Source organism: Bactrocera dorsalis, chromosome 5, assembly GCF_023373825.1.
Source record: "Bactrocera dorsalis isolate Fly_Bdor chromosome 5, ASM2337382v1, whole genome shotgun sequence".
Taxonomy (NCBI): domain Eukaryota; kingdom Metazoa; phylum Arthropoda; class Insecta; order Diptera; family Tephritidae; genus Bactrocera; species Bactrocera dorsalis.
In genome coordinates this window covers 71,731,067-71,748,728 of record NC_064307.1, presented here as the reverse complement: position 1 = coordinate 71,748,728, position 17,662 = coordinate 71,731,067, and the positions used below count along the sequence as shown (strand labels likewise).

The 17,662-nt window shown below is 35.1% G+C and overlaps 2 protein-coding genes across 9 annotated transcripts in view; both read left to right on the top strand.

Annotated features, from left to right (window-relative positions):
* The window catches only part of LOC105229454 (brain-specific angiogenesis inhibitor 1-associated protein 2), a 52,551-nt gene extending 44,884 nt beyond the window's left edge, over positions 1-7,667 (top strand). For 3 of the 7 annotated variants that reach the window (XM_049458229.1, XM_049458228.1, XM_049458230.1), the window contains 11 exons: positions 796-871; positions 966-1,049; positions 1,488-1,549; positions 1,618-1,815; positions 1,957-2,022; positions 2,174-2,395; positions 2,537-2,723; positions 2,794-3,248; positions 3,316-3,516; positions 3,588-3,775; positions 4,327-7,667. In XM_049458229.1, the coding sequence (XP_049314186.1) occupies positions 796-871; positions 966-1,049; positions 1,488-1,549; positions 1,618-1,815; positions 1,957-2,022; positions 2,174-2,395; positions 2,537-2,723; positions 2,794-3,248; positions 3,316-3,516; positions 3,588-3,775; positions 4,327-6,118 (3,531 nt within the window). In that variant the 3' untranslated portion in view covers positions 6,119-7,667. The remainder of the gene's footprint in view (positions 1-795; positions 872-965; positions 1,050-1,487; positions 1,550-1,617; positions 1,816-1,956; positions 2,023-2,173; positions 2,396-2,536; positions 2,724-2,793; positions 3,249-3,315; positions 3,517-3,587; positions 3,776-4,326) is intronic. The other 4 variants (XM_029551617.2, XM_049458231.1, XM_049458232.1 and 1 more) reach the window with 4 other exon arrangements.
* Positions 7,668-11,370: 3,703 nt separating this feature from the next.
* LOC105229455 (inactive ubiquitin carboxyl-terminal hydrolase MINDY-4B) lies at positions 11,371-16,718 on the top strand. 2 transcript variants are annotated; one of them, XM_029551627.2, is made up of 8 exons: positions 11,371-11,719; positions 12,118-12,380; positions 12,444-12,615; positions 12,719-12,784; positions 12,842-12,912; positions 13,146-13,302; positions 15,715-15,786; positions 15,909-16,718. In XM_029551627.2, the coding sequence occupies exons 1-8, from the start codon at positions 11,663-11,665 to the stop codon at positions 16,359-16,361; spliced, it is 1,311 nt and encodes a 436-aa protein (XP_029407487.2). In that variant the 5' UTR covers positions 11,371-11,662; the 3' UTR covers positions 16,362-16,718. The 2 variants fall into 2 exon arrangements, with proteins under 2 accessions (XP_029407487.2, XP_011208064.2); XM_011209762.4 differs by having other exon boundaries at positions 11,372-11,719; positions 12,175-12,380.
* Positions 16,719-17,662: the final 944 nt, after the last annotated feature.

The window sequence follows — 17,662 nt, the reverse complement described above, 5'->3', positions numbered from 1 at the left end:
ATGTGCGCATGCGCATCATTAAGGTAGCGTTAGAAAAACAAGCTAACGAACTTTAGAATTAGAAACGCATTAGCATATTAACTAATCGATGATGGAGCGTATAGTTAATAAATATGGGATATAGAAATACGCTTTTTGCATAAAAACAAAAACGAAAAAGAAATTTAATATTACAGTGGTTTTTATTAGCATATATTTGTATGAGAAAGTTGGGTAAGAAATTAAAAAAAATAATAATAATAACAGATGCTGGGGCTGATTGCATTATATGGCATATTATATATGAAAGCTATATGTTCTATATTAAAATAAAAACAAAGACAAAATGAAACGAAATCTGGAATTTCTCGTGGAATTTTTATACTAAACATTTTATTATATAAATATATTTTACTATTTATTTTATTTAAAAAAAAAACTGTTTTTGACATCCTATTGATAAATTAAAATTTTACTAAACCTCGGCTGGGTTATTTAGTATTAAGTTTCATTTTATCTTGGACTTAAGCGACTCTTGCTGCAGTCTTCAAACTGAAAAGTTGAGGTTTCAAAGCGAAGGGAAATGTTAGAGATAATAAATAAGAGACTATTTTTGGAGATCAGTCGATTTTACTACAACATTTGTATTAAATAAGCCAGACAGGACAGGACTGGAGATACCTCACAATTTTTCTACTCCTATTTGTTTGTTCTTTTGGTTTTTGCAGCGAAAAATAAAATTACTTTAATATAAGTATATAAAAATCAGATTATTGCTAAATTAATTAACGAACTTTTTGTTCTCCTTTTTTACAGAACATATTAGAGAAGTTCAATCCAGGTGCACGCCAACTCATCTCCTCCGGCAAAGGTTATTTGAAAGCTTTGCATGGTGGGTACAAAATACTTCACATCAAATAACTGCTAATATTTTGTTGCTAAATAGCTAAGCATTTTATGTGTTTTTCTTTAATATTGTTGCACAGGTGCTGCATCTGCGTCACGCCTTTTCAATGAAGCATTAGCCAAGCTGGCAATGAATGCACAACAAAGTGGAACCAGCGATATTGGTAAGCAAAACGCTAATGCATAAATAAATTTAAAAAACTAACAAGGCAAGCTAGGAAGTACAAGCTACTCATACATACACACACACAAACATCCAGCGTCTATATTGATAGTATAGTATATAACGTTGCACGTGTTGCTATAATAAGTTGCGGCAACATAGCGCTGATTGCTGGAACGAATATAAGTTACCAACTAGCAAGCAGTTATTGACACGCTTGCTGCATGCGTTACACAACCAAAGCATTGTTGCTTTAGCAAGAGTACCTATGTGCTGCCATTAGGTATTGTTGAAGAACAAGTTTATTGCTCATTTGCTGTTAAATGTTAATTATTAATAATTTTAATTTTTTATATTTTTTAACATTTTATTTTCAATAAACGTTTGCATTCTTTAAAATTTTTTCTTTTTATGCTATATTTTTTTACTATTTTTCAAGGTGCGGCATTGATGAATGTTGTGAGCGTTTACAAAGAAATTCAAGAGCAACAAATGAATATTGTGAGTAATTATGTTGTTGACTCATAGAAAAACGATTTTTAAACATTTATCTTGCTATCTGCCAACAGTTGAAAGCTTTCTATGTTGATTTATTGGTGCCATTGGAAACAAATTTGGAGAAGGATACAAAAGTTGTGCAACATGAACAAAAGAAATTCTTACAACAGCACAAAGTACGCATGGAGAGTTATCAGAAGGCCGTTTCCACAATGAAGAAACAGCGCAAGAAAAAGGCCAGTCCAGAGAATACAGAAAAGGAGTTGAGAGTAAGTGTATTGCAGATATGTCTTGGAACAAATACATGTATTAGAAAACAATTCCATGGCATTTTATATACTGTAGTAATAATGAACATTACTTAAACAATCATGCTTATTTTTGTTACATATGCTCTGCTCTGCTAACAGAATTTACAAATATTGGAAGATCAAAAGAAGAAGTTGGACGCATTCTGCGAACAAAGCTACAAAAATGTAAGTAAAAATCAACGGGTGCAATTTATTTAATGAGCAGCAGGTATAAGCAGCGCATTTGCACATGTGCACTAATACATATGCATTTAAAACGATAAACTGCGCATTTTAACATTTCTTATGAATTTTGATTTCAATACGCGCCTAATAGGCCATGACACAGGAGCGCCGTCGGTACGGTTTCGTGCTTGAACGTCAATGTTCCATAGCCAAGCACTGGATGGCCTATCACAGCACTGGCAAGTTGGTAATTGATAACAATTTGGAAAATTGGCAAGAAATTGCCGCTTCACGTGAAGTGATACCAGCGGCGGCCGTATACGAAGCGAGCGGTGGCGGTAGCTACGGCACTGCCAGCACCGGCAAAAGGATGGTGAGTTCAGATTAGTACGAATGCATGATTGTTACTGTAATTTGATGATACATGTTTTGTTTGTTTTTTTTTTCTTTGTGTGTATTTGCAACATTCATTCACATACACCTCACGCAAATTGCGTTAATTGTATGGCCTTAGGAGCGGCTCAAAGATGGCGAGGACATGCATGCTGTTGGCAATTCGTCTGCTTCGCAGCTTAAGAAATCACGCAGTGTGGACGCGCCCTACGGCGATATGCGAACCTTGCATGAGAGTAATGTCAGTTATGCGCAAAACTCGTTGCCGCGCGCCAAATCCGATTTCAATCTGACAACAACAACGAACTGTGAGTAGCAAGCGCTAAGCTTAGAAATAAGTTATGTCTAAAATTTTGGTTATTCTACGTTTTCTTGCAGCGAACGATCATGTCGATCACGGTCAGTGGGACCAACGTCCCGTCGTGAAGGCGCTCTACGCCTATATGCCTTCGGGTGAGAATCAGCTGCCCTTCGAGGAGGGCGATCGCATAGCTATGGTCGGCAGTAAGGCTAAAGGTTGGCAATTCGGTGAGAATTTACGCACGCAAATGTTCGGTTGGTTCCCGATCGCCTACACCAATGCCGAGGGCACGGGCGAGCGTGAAAAGTATCGCGCCAGCGAACGTCATAGCGAACGTAGTAGCGATCGTTATGAGAATGTGCATTACGAGCGTAATGGTGGTATGCGCAGCAATTATCATGATCAATATATGTCTGAGGCGCATATGGATCCAGCCATGGAGAGCGATTCGACATACCGCCGACGCAACAATAGCGCCGAGGAATCATCGCCAACACGCATGTTCGGTGACACTTTCCGGAATCAAAAGAAGGTTTGTGCCTTTTAAACTTAGCTTTTCTAGCGAAATATGTTAAAATACCATGCGCGCTTATTTACAGTACCGTGCAACAGCTGGCGGCAATCCACGCCCCGGTCCACCACCAACACTGCCTGCACCAGTGCCATCGAATAGTCAGAGTCAAAGTGCCAGTCGTATATTGAATACATCGCAGAGCTTTTGTGGCGCTTCCAATGGCATACCATCTGTGGTGGAGCGACGCAAGCAGCATAAACTGCAGAATGGCCCACAAGCCGCGCATGTGAGTTCTGGATCTCTGTTTTCGGAGATCCGCTCTAAACTGTTTACACCGCTTTTTTTCTCTAACTAAAGAATCGTTCCATTCTTTCCGCCAAACAACAGTCCACATCGATGAGCGCTGGTGGCAGTCAAATGAAACCCGCCGCGGCAGCTAAGACTTCATTGCATAGCAGCAATGACAGTGGCTTTGCCAATGAGCCGCCACCACAACCTGAAGTCGACTACTCGGATGAAGAACAAACGAGTCGTGTGCCAATACGGTGAGTACTCTCTACTTCTCAGCGCAGTGTCAAAGCTAATTTTGACTAATTTTTCTCTTTACTTGTAACTAACTTGGCTAGCAAGCTACTTAGTACATAATCATAGATTTTTGAGCGCTCTCTTTTTATATTTTCTCTAACATTTTTTATTAAATAAATTTTAGTTTTGGGGAGACAAAAAAATATTTTTTATTATTTTTTGATTGTTTTTATTAGAAACATGAAACACGAGTTTTTGTCTGTCTCCCTATTTTTTTAATTGCAAAATTTATATATTTTAATTTTTTTCTTTTTGTAACTTTTTTCATTTCATGTCCCATTCATCAATTTTATGTTGCTAATCGAAATTTGTTGTATTACCTTGTAAAAATTGCATCATAAATACAAACGTACAATGCTAATCCCTGATCAATTGAAACCTCACAAAATTCACCAACATTTACAAAATAATGAAATGCTAAAATCAAAAAAACATAAACATACCTATACATGCCGAATGCACCACTGCTTGCCCTTCCGCCATATTTACTTTGAAATACGTCACACAACAGCCGTCGTGCCGATACCAATTCGCACGTCTCACGGGATGTTGCTTCGTGGACATTGAATCGAAATTTCCGTAACAGTGTCGATAGTCAGATCGATGATAAGAGCATGCATGGGTTGAGCCGACGCAATACGAAGATGCGTTACGATCTTATTGCCAGCGATGATGAAATACTGCAAGCCTCTAGTAGTGGCATTAAACGCACTAAATCTTTTTGGAAATTCGGTGGACGCCACGAAGACATACTGGCTGGCATGTCGCTCTGGCAGCATCGGGATCTAGTGGCGGCACCAAATATGGAAGAACTACGCACGGATAGTCCACAGCATAAAGAAAATGGGCATGTGGAACACGAAGATGATGCTGAAGGCGTACAAGAACGCGACCAGGAGCATGGACGGGAGAATACACGCAATACAAACGATAAGAACGGCACACTAACGAAGTCGCATTCTAACAACTCAACATCATCGGCGGAGAAGTACCGCAACGACAGTGTAACCAGCATGGAAGCATACGAGGATGATGAGAATATATATGGCATGAGTCCAGTGGTAAAACGCGAGAATATAATTGTACAGAATCGCAACTCGATGCAATCAAATGCAACTACAATGCGTGCCGAATACACACCGAAATCGCGCATGAAAATTATGAAGACAATCGAAATCGACATCGAAAATCCAACAGAGAGCGAGCGCTTGAGCACAATCAAGCGTGGACAAAAGGAATATCAGAAAGAATATCGCGAAAGCGCCGGTATGATGCCGCAAGTGAATATGAGTATGCGCGCTAATTCGCATGCGCGTAATGAACATGAGAGTAAAAGCAAGCCTGGCATGAGCATGAGTGGCATGCAGTCGTCGCGTAATACGTTGAGCAACAACCATAAGAAACATCAGACGAACAACGTGGATGCGAACACTGGCAAGCATGCAAATCTACAACAGATGAAATCGAATGGCAGCGGCAGTCAGACGCAAACGCGTGCCAAACAACAAGATTTTCCACACTCCACAGAGGATGAGGAGGGCGACAGCGATGACAATGGCACACTCAAAATGAGTGACGTTAACAACTTCTTCGACGATATCTCACATGAGAACACCACTGGCGGCATGATTATGAAAACAGTTAAGCGCAAGGATATACTGAAGCAATACTACACCAGCGAGGATGAGTCTGACGATGTTGAGATTAAATCAACAAGCTCGGATCCTTATGACTGCATTGTGATCAACGATCATTTGGTGCGTAAGGATGAGAAGCATCGTCGTCAACTGCACAATTCCTATCAGGAGCACCAAATGGAATTTCAAACATTTCGCGCGACCACAACATCAGCCATGCCACAAGGTAACAACAAGAAAAATAAAATGAATGGCGTTGAACAACGTAAAGGCAGTGGTGTAGCAACGAGCGCTGGCAAGTCAAAGAAACAACAGGAGCTGCAGGACAACGAACGTGAGCGGGAACGTGAACGCTACAGCATGAATAACAGTGCCACGCTGACAAGAAACTCGAATGCGAACGCGAATGCGGCGCTGAACACACCGACTGCCACGATACTGCCTCGCACGCGTCTCATGAAATCGAGTAATATGACAAGTATGACTTTGGAGCGTGCGTCTAAAAATAAATCGCGCGAAAATGGCCATATGAGTGGTGGTGGGGGTGGTAGTGAAAAAGACAAAAATCATTATGGTAAAACTTATGGACCGTGGTATGATTTTTGGGATCAACAAGATCAGCACACGCTTGTGAGCCAAAAGTCAATGCATAATGGCAAAATGTGAAATAATCACGTTTTGAAGCGTTTAAATGAAGGGATTTTTTAGCAATACTCTTATATTGGTATTGGTTGCATAAATGTATACATATATTACGTTGGTTATTAGAAATGAAAGCGTTAGACCGGTGGAAAAAGTGATTAATTTTTAAACATAAAATTTGTTATGAAAAAAAATTTTGCAACATTGTTGCACAGCATGCTGCCAAGCGTTTGTGCCTCAACAATGTTGCACAAAATGTTGCTAAGCGTTTGTGCTTCAATTTTCACATTTATTTTTTTATGCATGTTGCCAGCAACATTTTACAAATACTCGATATCTAGATATTAGCAAACAAAAATAGCAGTTATATTATTATAGTTACAGTTAACTCTAAATCTCAAACAGATAATTTTCTATAACTGTATATCTTGAACTCTTAGTTGTATTTTTATATCCTAAACAAGGCATATTAAGTTTGCCTGTCTGTCTTTCCGTCTGTCCTTCAGTTTCACAGATATCGACCTGATATCCTGCACACGTGGTTTTCTCCCCAAGAAGCTGCTCATTTGTTCGAGGGGCTGATATCGGACCACTATAGCATATAGCTGTCATATAAACTGAAAATTCAAAATCACGTTTTTTTAAGGAATCTTTTATATTTGTGAAGCCTATTATAGCTTCGTTACAACCGTTTTTTCTTGGTTTTCATTCTTTACAGTTCGGTATTGTGGTTATTTCTAATTCATATGTTGCTGGCAACATTTTCTGATATTCGCTATATATATTATAGCAAAGTATATAGTTTATATAACTCAGAAAGCAATATTTTGTATCTAATTTGTATTTAAATTTTGTATCAAATACGGATATCAAACCTAACTAAAAAACATGCTCCGTTGCCACGAAACATTCCGAAATATTCAGATAAATATATGCCAATCACGAATAATACGAGAAAATACCATAAACAGCGTTGAGCGCCTAAAATCATCCCACGCATAAATGATTACCTTTGCACAAAAGTTAATTTTTTTTTATTTACTTTTGGGTTTTATTTTTTGCAACAAAATCTTATATTGATTTTCATAGAAATAGTGCTGGTCTGCTACTGAATCATCGTGCTATCCATCCAAATATTCATATACTTATGCATATTTTGTTTGTGAGCCATCTTAAATGTTTTTCATAATTCAACGTTGCTTAAACTCACTCATGTAAACACAAAAATATTTTCAAATCGATCTGTAAGCTAAATGTTGCTAACATGTATTTTCATATAACAAAAAATATTAAATTCCATTTTAACTTCAACATTTACTTTCATTGGTATAAATTTTCATCCCTGCATGAGTACTTGCCATCGCTGTCAAATAAACCTAAATTCGTTTATCTAATGTGCGCTTATTTCACAAATAATTGGCTATACATTTAGCAGCAACATAAACTAAACCCTTTTTGAATTTTTTATATTTCCTTTTTCTATGTGTATTTCTAGAAAGGGTGGTGCCTACCGCAACATTTACATAGACTTCTAGACCAAGTAATACATAAACTGTTAACACACACACACACATCTATAAAAAAATCAACTCAAACTTACAATAAACTTTCAACACAACACACTAAAACAACAAGCAAAAACAAATAATCTGGCAGCACTGCGTTCAAATGCCTAAAAACACAAACAAATACACGTTTTTATACGAAAACTAAACGACAACAACAACACCATGTGAATTTCTTTGTAACCTTGTAATCCGATGTATGTATGTATGCATTCTAAGTATATTTAAATAGTTTGTAAATGTGTATAGAACAGTCTGTCTATAAATGCTATTTGTAAACCTGTTTTCGTGTATTAGAAAACGGCGCTAAAATTACAAAAATATTATATTGCATTATGTATATAAAAATAGAAAGAGAAAATATCTTGGTCTGCTCTCACTTGATATTTTTAAAGAAAATTTGATTTTGTCATTGTAAATTAAATGACGATGTTCTTTATTTGTTTTATTTTCAAACTGCGCCACTTTTCATAACATGTACTGTTATGTTATGTATAGTGCATGCCAATTTGCCACAGTCAAACTGCGTCACACCAAAACTAACGATCGTTCGGCTCCGATGATTTATCGGAGCATAAATAAATAAATAATCGTAATTTAATTGAGTAAGTAGTTTAAGAATACTTTATAAATAATAATTATGCATAAAATTTCAATAAAAAAAATATATATATAATAATAAATATATGGGAATATATATACTTACTTGGTATAATTTTAATTATTATACGATTTATGCAGATGCGTGTGTTCTACAAGTTAATATATATATTACAACAATATTTGTTTATTTTATTGCAAGTTTTATTTTTTTATTATTATTTTATTTTTTTTATTTATTTTTATATATTTTTTCTATATGTAAGTATATATAATTATTTGCTTCAAAATATTTGTTACCGTGTATACTTGTATGTAATCGTTTATTATGAATAAAATATAATTTTTTAAATAAAAATTAAACAAACTTGTAATTTAGTTACTAAAGAATAAAGCATAGAATAATTCTTTGATATTAGACACGAAAATATTGAGCGCCATGACGTATGAGTAATAATATTTATACATGGAAATTTTAGTAATGTGTTGCCTATCAAATTTGAAGTTAGTACTGTCATTATACATTGGACAGAGTTTATTAAGCTCACGACGATACATACATATATGTACATATATACACGATCAGGATGACAAGCTGAGTCGATTTCGCTATGCCCGGATGTCTGTTTGTATATACTCGAACTAGTCTCTTAGTTTTCGAGCAATCGAACTGAAATTTCGCAAACATAGCTTCCTACCAAAAAATTGTTTATTTCTTGGAGCTGCAGATATCGGATCTAGCATATAGTTGTCATACAAAATGAACGAATGAAATAAAGGTCGTTTATAGAAAACTTTTTGATTTGACGCGATATCTTCACGAAATCTAGTATATGTAATTATGTGCAACAACGGTATAATCTGTGAAGAAATTGTTCACATCGTATTAATATGGCATGAAGCTGCCATACAAACTGTATATACATATGTGAATTCAATCAAAATTTTCCATAAAACACATGCATGCAAAAATATTGTTAGATCTTAATAGCATCGTTAAATTTATTTTGCACAATGACATATGGTGATACTTGTATGTGTACGAACTCACCCAAGGCCGTTGTTAAAAATAATAATTTGACCCCAAATTTATGAAAAGTTTTTCTTTTGTAGTTATAAAAGCAATTCGAAACCCGTTCATTTTCCAGAAATAGTACCAAAAGGTTGCCAATTTGTGATAAAATGCAATCAAATTCGGTAAAAAGAATATTTGTATATTAGGTTGTACGTCGTTCCTACTGCGAATGAAAGAATTTTATACCCCGAACAGGGTACATTAAACTTGTCACGATTTCTTTTAATACCCAAAAGGACCCTCACAGACCTTAAAAATGTTCAGTACCCCGAGCTGAGTCGATCTATCTATGTCCATCTGTCTGTCCGTTTAATTATATACACGAACTAGCCCGTAAAATTTCGCAGACGATCTTTTCTTTCCAAGAAGTGGTTGGAACCACCGGTATTGAATCACTATAACATATATCTGTCATACAAACTGAACGATCGGAAACAACTCTTTGTATGGGAAACTTTTTCATGAAATTTTTACGATCGGATCACTATAACATATAGCTGCCATATAAACTGAACGATGATAATCAACTTCTTTAGTGAATATTTTGTATTAGCGATGGGTATAATAGCTTATGTTCAACCAAGTTTAAGATTTTCCCCATTTGAGCTTTCGATTTTCGAAATCCTCAATTAGCTATATATAGATTCTATTTTAGAATTATATATATTTACTTTTTAAAAATTTAGCTCTACCAATTGGTTTTTATGTACAAACTCTCTAGTGGGTCATATATTAAGCCGGCATATATCTATAGAGGTTTATAAATTATGAATGTATAAAATATGTACGAACATGTAGACTTGTATATAGTATCAATAACAAAAACATCACATACATATAACTCATTGCAGTATATTGCAGCTATTGATTGATGATATCTCCTTCTCATATGATTTACTAGCAATATGCGAAAATTTATGGAGCTTGTACAAAAAATAAGTGAAAAAGAAATTGCAACACGAATTTGTAAATATGTGCGAGTACACATGTGAAATGAAAGCTCACGTGTGAAACTCCCACAGTGCATATAATACAAATCAAATATATATATAAACGCTGATTGGCTGAACTTGAAGTTTAATCAGCTGCGACACCTACAGCTGATGCCCACAAGTACGGGTATGTACATATATGTATACGAGTATTTCGCGAGCGCAAAAAAGCAGCAATTTAAATAGAATTTAGTAGTTAAGTGCAAGCAAGGTAATCATATGGTGTTAAGTACATTTAAATTTGTCCTAAATACACACGAACTTGCACGCTGACATGCAACCTTTGCCTGAAAGCATATGCGCACGAACATTTGTATAACAGCACCGACGAGTGCGCTGCTATTGAATACGAATGCATAAGTACTCATTCGCGCTGCGCGCAGTTACATGCTTAGTGTGTGTGTGCACAAAAATTGTTAGCTGGCGGAGGTTCTAAATGGAAATCCTGCTGTCAACTGCATTTCCTGCAAAACGGCGGCCTGCCACCATTTCACTTTAACTTCGAACTTAGTTGTGCCACACTAAACGTGCAGCAACGTGGCATCATACACTTACACACACACAGCTGCATTACACTTTTCGAGGATAAGTGTGAAGTGAATTTCAATTTCACTTAAATTTTGAATGACTGGCAGGCAGCCGCCATGCAGTACTCCTTTTTTTTGGCAGCGAGAGTAAATGAGAGAAGCGATTTCACTTTTTGAAGTGTGCAAAAAGTCGTGAAACTATTATGTCGTATGAAATTTAACGCCCACTTATATATTTTTGTAGTTTACATAGTGCAAAAATAATGCTTAGTGGGTGTTAAAAAGCAATTGCATATGGCAATCAAACATACATATTTTTAAGGCCATTTGCGCTTTGATGGCTGAGGCCTACAACAGTATTTAGTAATGTTTATTTGAAGTGTGCATGTATGTATGTGTATGTTTATGTATGTGTGTGTTCATGACATTTGAAATTAAAATTTATTGAAAAGTGTGCGTGAATAAAATGCCGAAAGGATATTTTTGCTCTAAGCCATTTGAAGCGTGCGAAATTGCTGAATATTTAAAATCATTGCGCTTTGAACAGCGGAACGGTTTAAACGGTTATTTCGGGCGTACAAAAATATTTAACAAAGTGAGAAAATATTATATATATCGAATAACGTAGTTTAGTGTTTAAATTAAAATATTATTACAAAACAAAAAAATAAAAAACAACTTGAGAGAAACACAAACATTATTTTTCTAAAATAATATTATTACAAAGTTTATAGTGAGCAAATTTTGTGATCTTATAATTTCAAGTATCACAAAATAAATATTAATTGTCTTACATAATATAATACGAAATGAGCTCACGTTTTATAGCCGAGGGTGGCACGCCAATCACACCGGAACTGGCAACGGTAAATTATAATAAGTTTAGAATACTTTAAAATATTGATTTTTCAAGAATTATCAATTTTTTTCTAAATATATACCATAAGTTTTATTAAAAAACCAGTTTGAAACTCTCTAGCAAGTAAAAAAGCCCAAGGCAAAAATTAAAAAAAAAAATGTAAAAATTAAAAAAAAAAATTGGTTATACTATGTAGAATAGAAAAAAGCGCTGAAAATTACCACACTTTCCTAACAATATAGAGATAATACATTTTTCTACAATTAGTAAATCAATTGAAAACTCAAAAATATTAAAATTAGAATTAATGTAATTACTTTTTAATTGATATGTATGTAATTAATTTTTTAAAATTAATTTCCCAATTCTTTAAAATATATTTATAATACATTTCTTACAATGCAGTTTATTATTTTATTCCTCAATGCATGTATACTTAAACCATTTCCACCAATGCTTAAGGACCTACGTCAATTAGTCTTCGGCACTTCATCTATTCCCATGCGTGCTGAGTGGACACAAACCCCTTTCACTTTTGGTGCGCCTAAAGAAGAGCTCTCTTATGGCCTACGCTCACCGCGTAATGCTACACGCGGACTACTTTCTGTAGTGCAGGGTTTCATTTTGAAGTACTTGCTCTTCGGGCGACGTGGACGCAACAATCAGGAGTATAAATATATAAACTTTATTTGATTGTTAATTTAAAATATTGTTATAAAACGTGTCTACAGCCCCCTAATGTGCACGCAAGAGATGCAGACAAATGCACTGATAAATGCGTTGGTCGAAATTCTACGCATCATATCGGATAAGGGTAAGGTGACAATGGTGCTGCCATCGCCGGACGAAGAGGTTTTCGTGGAGCATAGTGTGACTTTCTTTCATGATTCGATTACTGAGAAGGTAGGTAAGGATGTTAATGCATCTAGGATTCATTTAAATACAATTTCAAGATATACATATGTATGCTGAAAGCATATCTAATAAATATTTTTACATTTTTAAGTTATATATTTTCACATTATCACCACATGACGAACTGGAGTATTTTATAAAACGTCATTTAAAACTGGTAAAATATAAATTATTATAATTTGTGGGAAAAATAAATGAAATTTCTTTATATTAGTTTACTGAAGAGGACTCACCTGGCACATTGCTGTTTCTGTATAGCGCCGTTCTGACACGCTCGATGACAAAGTAAGTAAATTATAAATTTTTAGCGAAAAATCATAATTTTTTTGCTATAAAATTTCAAAAAGAATGCTCCTAAAAGTGAAACATATATGAATATTAATTTAATCAAAACGTATTTAGTAGTTAATATAGAATATGCTGACAATCTTGTAAATTTACTTAGTACCAAATTAAAGTCCTTAATTTATTTATGAAAAATTTATTCAATATTTCATATTTTTTATATTTCCTTTTAGAATTCGCAACGATCTCGACTCGAACAGTAAGGCAGTGCCATTAACAATGACGAACAATGAAGAAGGCTCCTTGATGATAGTGACCCTACTTTTGACTGGTCGTGCTACACCTTATTTGCACAATGGTGTTGTAAATGTTGGCGATGAAAACACTTATGTGAGTATATATGAAAGACATACAATAGAGTTTGTGAAAAAAAAACTATTTTTTCACAGAGTAGTAAATTTCTAACAAGACTATGAGTCTTACAATATAATTTCCTTCATTGAGTTAAAAAATTCATAAGAATGAAGGCAGACTGAAAATAGAAGAGGCATTCAAAGACATTCCCCGTTAAAACTTACTGCGCCATCTGTTGACAGCTAGAAGGATCTTAATTAATACAATGGCATCTAAAACCTAAATTTTATAGATGCCTTGAAAAGCTTACATATGCACACATACATACATACGTATGTACGTATGTATGTATATTCAAGATAAGAATGAATCTTTAATTTTAAATAAATGTGCAATATTATAGAGAGATTAAAAGGTACATTTTTTTATAAACATACCATAAAATAATTATTTTAATATCTTATAAACACTTACCGCACTTTATTTTACTTCGTTTCCCATTTTCTGCAATAAATTGATATACTTCCCTACTCATAACTCTTTTCCCTACTACTTACACTTACACTTTTACATTAACATAACACAATTAACATTAGCATAACATTTTACGCACAACCACTGGCAGAGCTCTGCTTGCGCCGACACTCAGCGCTCAGCGCTCAGCTTTTGCACTCACTATTTTTCAATTTCACTTTTACTACACAAATAACAGCGCCCGATAACCTTTTTTACTTTAAAACGATGAAATTGAGGCACCTTAACCTAATTCTACTAAAAAATCCATAACTCCAGCTTTAATTCCTAAACTAATTTCACTTTTCACGGAGCTGCTACATAAGCGGCTTACACGAACGCGATATAAGGAAACGACTATTCGAAATGGCGGCGGAAATTAAGAACGACCAATGACATTCTAGCTTCTAAATTGAAGTGGCCTCTGTAAACTCTGTAGGAGATCGCCTGCAATTACAGGGTTACCACATCTTTTTGAACTACAGAATGTCATGACCACGAACGTGACCAACAGATGGCACACATATTACTGTTTGAGATTTAAGGACAAATTTAAAATTTTAACGGAAACTCTTGTGTACTATGTAATCGTTCATCGTTTTCATTTAAGTCAGCGAAATATTATCCAACTTTGAACGAGTTAGCTCTAAATAAACAAATACTATAACATCTGTGCATTAGATAATTTCAAACATTAATAAGTGCGCCATCTGTTGGTCAAGTTCGTGATCATGACATTCTGTAGTTCAAAAATATCTGGTAGCCCTGTAATTGACACTTCAATTTAGAAGCTAGAATGTCATTGGTCGTTCTTAATTTCCGACGCCATTTCGAACATACATTTCCTTATATCGGGTTCGCGTAAGTGGCGTTTGCAGCAGCTCTTGTAAAAAGTGAAATTAATTTAGGAATTAAGGCTGCAATTAAGAAACTTTTAGTAGAATTAGGTTAAAGTGCGTAATTTTAATCGTTTTAAAGTAAAATAAGTAATCGGGCGTTGTTATTTGTGTGGTAAAAGTAAAATTGAAAATTAGTGAGTGCAAAAGCTGAGCGCTGAGCGTCGGCGCAAGCAGAGCTCTGGCAGTGGTTGTGCGTAAAAGGTTATGTTAATGTAAAAAAGTGTTAGAAGTAGCGAAAAGAGTAGGGAAGTGTATTAATTACAGAAAATACGAAACTTAGTAAAACAAAGTGCGGTAAGTGCTTATAAAATATTAAAATAATTATGATATATGTACGTATATTTATGTATTTGTGTATGAATGCCTATACATTTACTCAGTTATGGATATAAATACACAACAACTTGCGCGTGAAAAAGTTTATTAGTAATGCAGCCACATTATTCCTGTTGCTCTCCACTCAACATTTTACAACTTGTTTTAAAATATCGTTACTGCTCATACTCGATGTGTACATCCGTGGATGTACATATGTAAATATATATGCATTTATACAATTAACAAAAAAGTTTAGTGGCCACTGCATAGCTGAAAGATCCTTCTAGCCGCCAATAGATGTCGCTGGTATTTTAAGAGCGAATATCGTCAGTTGCCTCCTCCTATATCCGACGCCATTGTTTATAGTTCCTTTTAGGTAAGCGTTCGCACAGATGGAATTTGCTTTAGCAGAGTACGGAGCATATTCTCTCAACTAAGAGCGCTTGCACATTTTTAAAGCTGCGCAGTCACATTATTGCTGTTATTATCACTGTTGATTAACATTTTCTGTTAGACTATCGTGCTTAGCAGCCTCCATTAACATTTCGGGCAATGAGACTACTAACTTACAGGACAAAACAGTGGTGACCATCATATTAGGAAAGCAAAAAAAAAAAATAAATAAACATCTCCTCGAAAGTTAAACCGATTTTGTCATTTATGCGAATTGTACGACCCTTCTTACTAAGTAATCTATGTAAATTATTCTATATTATAGGCCATTCCGCAGTATGGTATACTAAGCCGCTGCACTATCGGACTTTTGCTTTGGGATAATGATAGTACGCAAGTAAGATCTTAAACTCTTCGTATATTTATTCTTCTAAAAATAATATTTATGTATCTGTACAAAAAAAAAGGTTTGTAAATATAACATTGTACTTTAAATGTACGTTATATATTTTTCAATAGCCTTCCGTGGTTACTTCACGCCAACCCGGTTCACGGCTCAAAACACCCAACTATCCAATTTGGATTACCAGCTGCTGCGGCCACTATGGCGTGGCGTTCAATCGAAATCCGGAACTTTTGCGAAATTATCACGCCGAGTCGCGGTTCGATTTGAATTATTACAGTTGCTCTGGCCACAATGTTTTCATGACTATCGACAATCGTGTGTATAACGAACAGGCGACTGGCATGTTGGAACGACAGGCGACTACCGAGACAATGACAACGGGCGGTGGACGCAGAGATGATGAAGCCGGTGGTGGTGGTGGTGATAATACAGACCTGCTGGTACGCGAGGAATTGACAATGAACACACCGTTGCAACGTTTAATACACACCAAGTGGGAGGAGGCGCACATACGCTTCAATGTGCAACCATCCATGCTCAGTTATCTGTTTTGCACAACACCATAAAGTGGGTGTGGTGCACTGCACATGCCCAAGCAAAAGCTACAGTTCGCGCGTTGCCAGTGAGGTGGAGAAATGTAGCAGTTATGGTTTGTCGATTTCATAAATCGTTTGGAATGCAGTGAAGTGCGTGGAACTGCAGCTGTGCCTTTCAATGCGTTACTTATTTCGTTATTATTATTGTTTTTTTTTTGCAAGCCGCAAAATGCATTTACACAAGGCAAAATCAACAAATAGGTAACACATCCTTCTGCTATTGATGGCTTTCAAATACGCGAATAAATATATTTCTAAGGAAAAATGTGCGCTTGAAGCTTTGCTTGTACTAAAAATAAATAAAAATTTGTCGCTGACAAGCTTAAAGTCTGAATTTTTACTGCTGAGTGAAATATTTCATGTGACTGGTACTTAAGGGCATACAAATGTAAATGGTCGACTGAAAATTTCGTAATGTTTAAAATTTACCCTCAACATTTTAACACCATATGGGAGGCATGAAGGAACCATATTTGTCAAAGTCTCGATTGAATTTACAATATGTTCAAGATCGAGTGTAGATCTTATTAATTGATATACAAGGGTCATCATTGGTTTGTTAGGTCGTCGCTAGAATAACTAATAGCCCAGAAAGTGAGAACACTTTTGGATTTGCCAAAGTACAGTCAGTTTTGAATTGGTCGCCAAAACAGGGTAATTTCTTTGATTTCGCAGTACTTTCAAACCTTAGTCTTTAGTGTCACAGGCTAAAAAAGACGGGTTTAGCATTGAGAAACGGCACTATGTAAGCCTTATATTCAACTACTTTGAAATAAAATACTAATTTGTATTTTTATGTTATCATACGTTTTATTCAAAATCTTCGGTTCTCATATCTTTCTTCTCACGTCTGTATTTTATATTGTAAGTGGTATATATATTTACAAAAACTTTTTAATTACATATATTTTTTTTTTAATATTTTCACAATATTTTTAATTTTTTGCATTTTCTATATTAATGCTGTATCGGTATTTCGGGCTTGGCTCTCAGTACCAGAGTTATATATGTATATATAATGCTATAATACTTAATGATGTATATTTAACTGAGTTTATACAACAAATTTTCGAAAGTCTAGCTAAATGTGTACTCGGTTTGTATTTATGTATATATACATATTTATACACCATATAGTCATATCGTATTAAATCGTAAGTCATTTTGTATGTGTTGTGGTATTAGAAATTTGAAATATCTACTAATAAATACATAGAAAATGTTGAAGGTCATTTTAAGAGCTCGTAGAGTTATATAATTTGTAGTTCTAT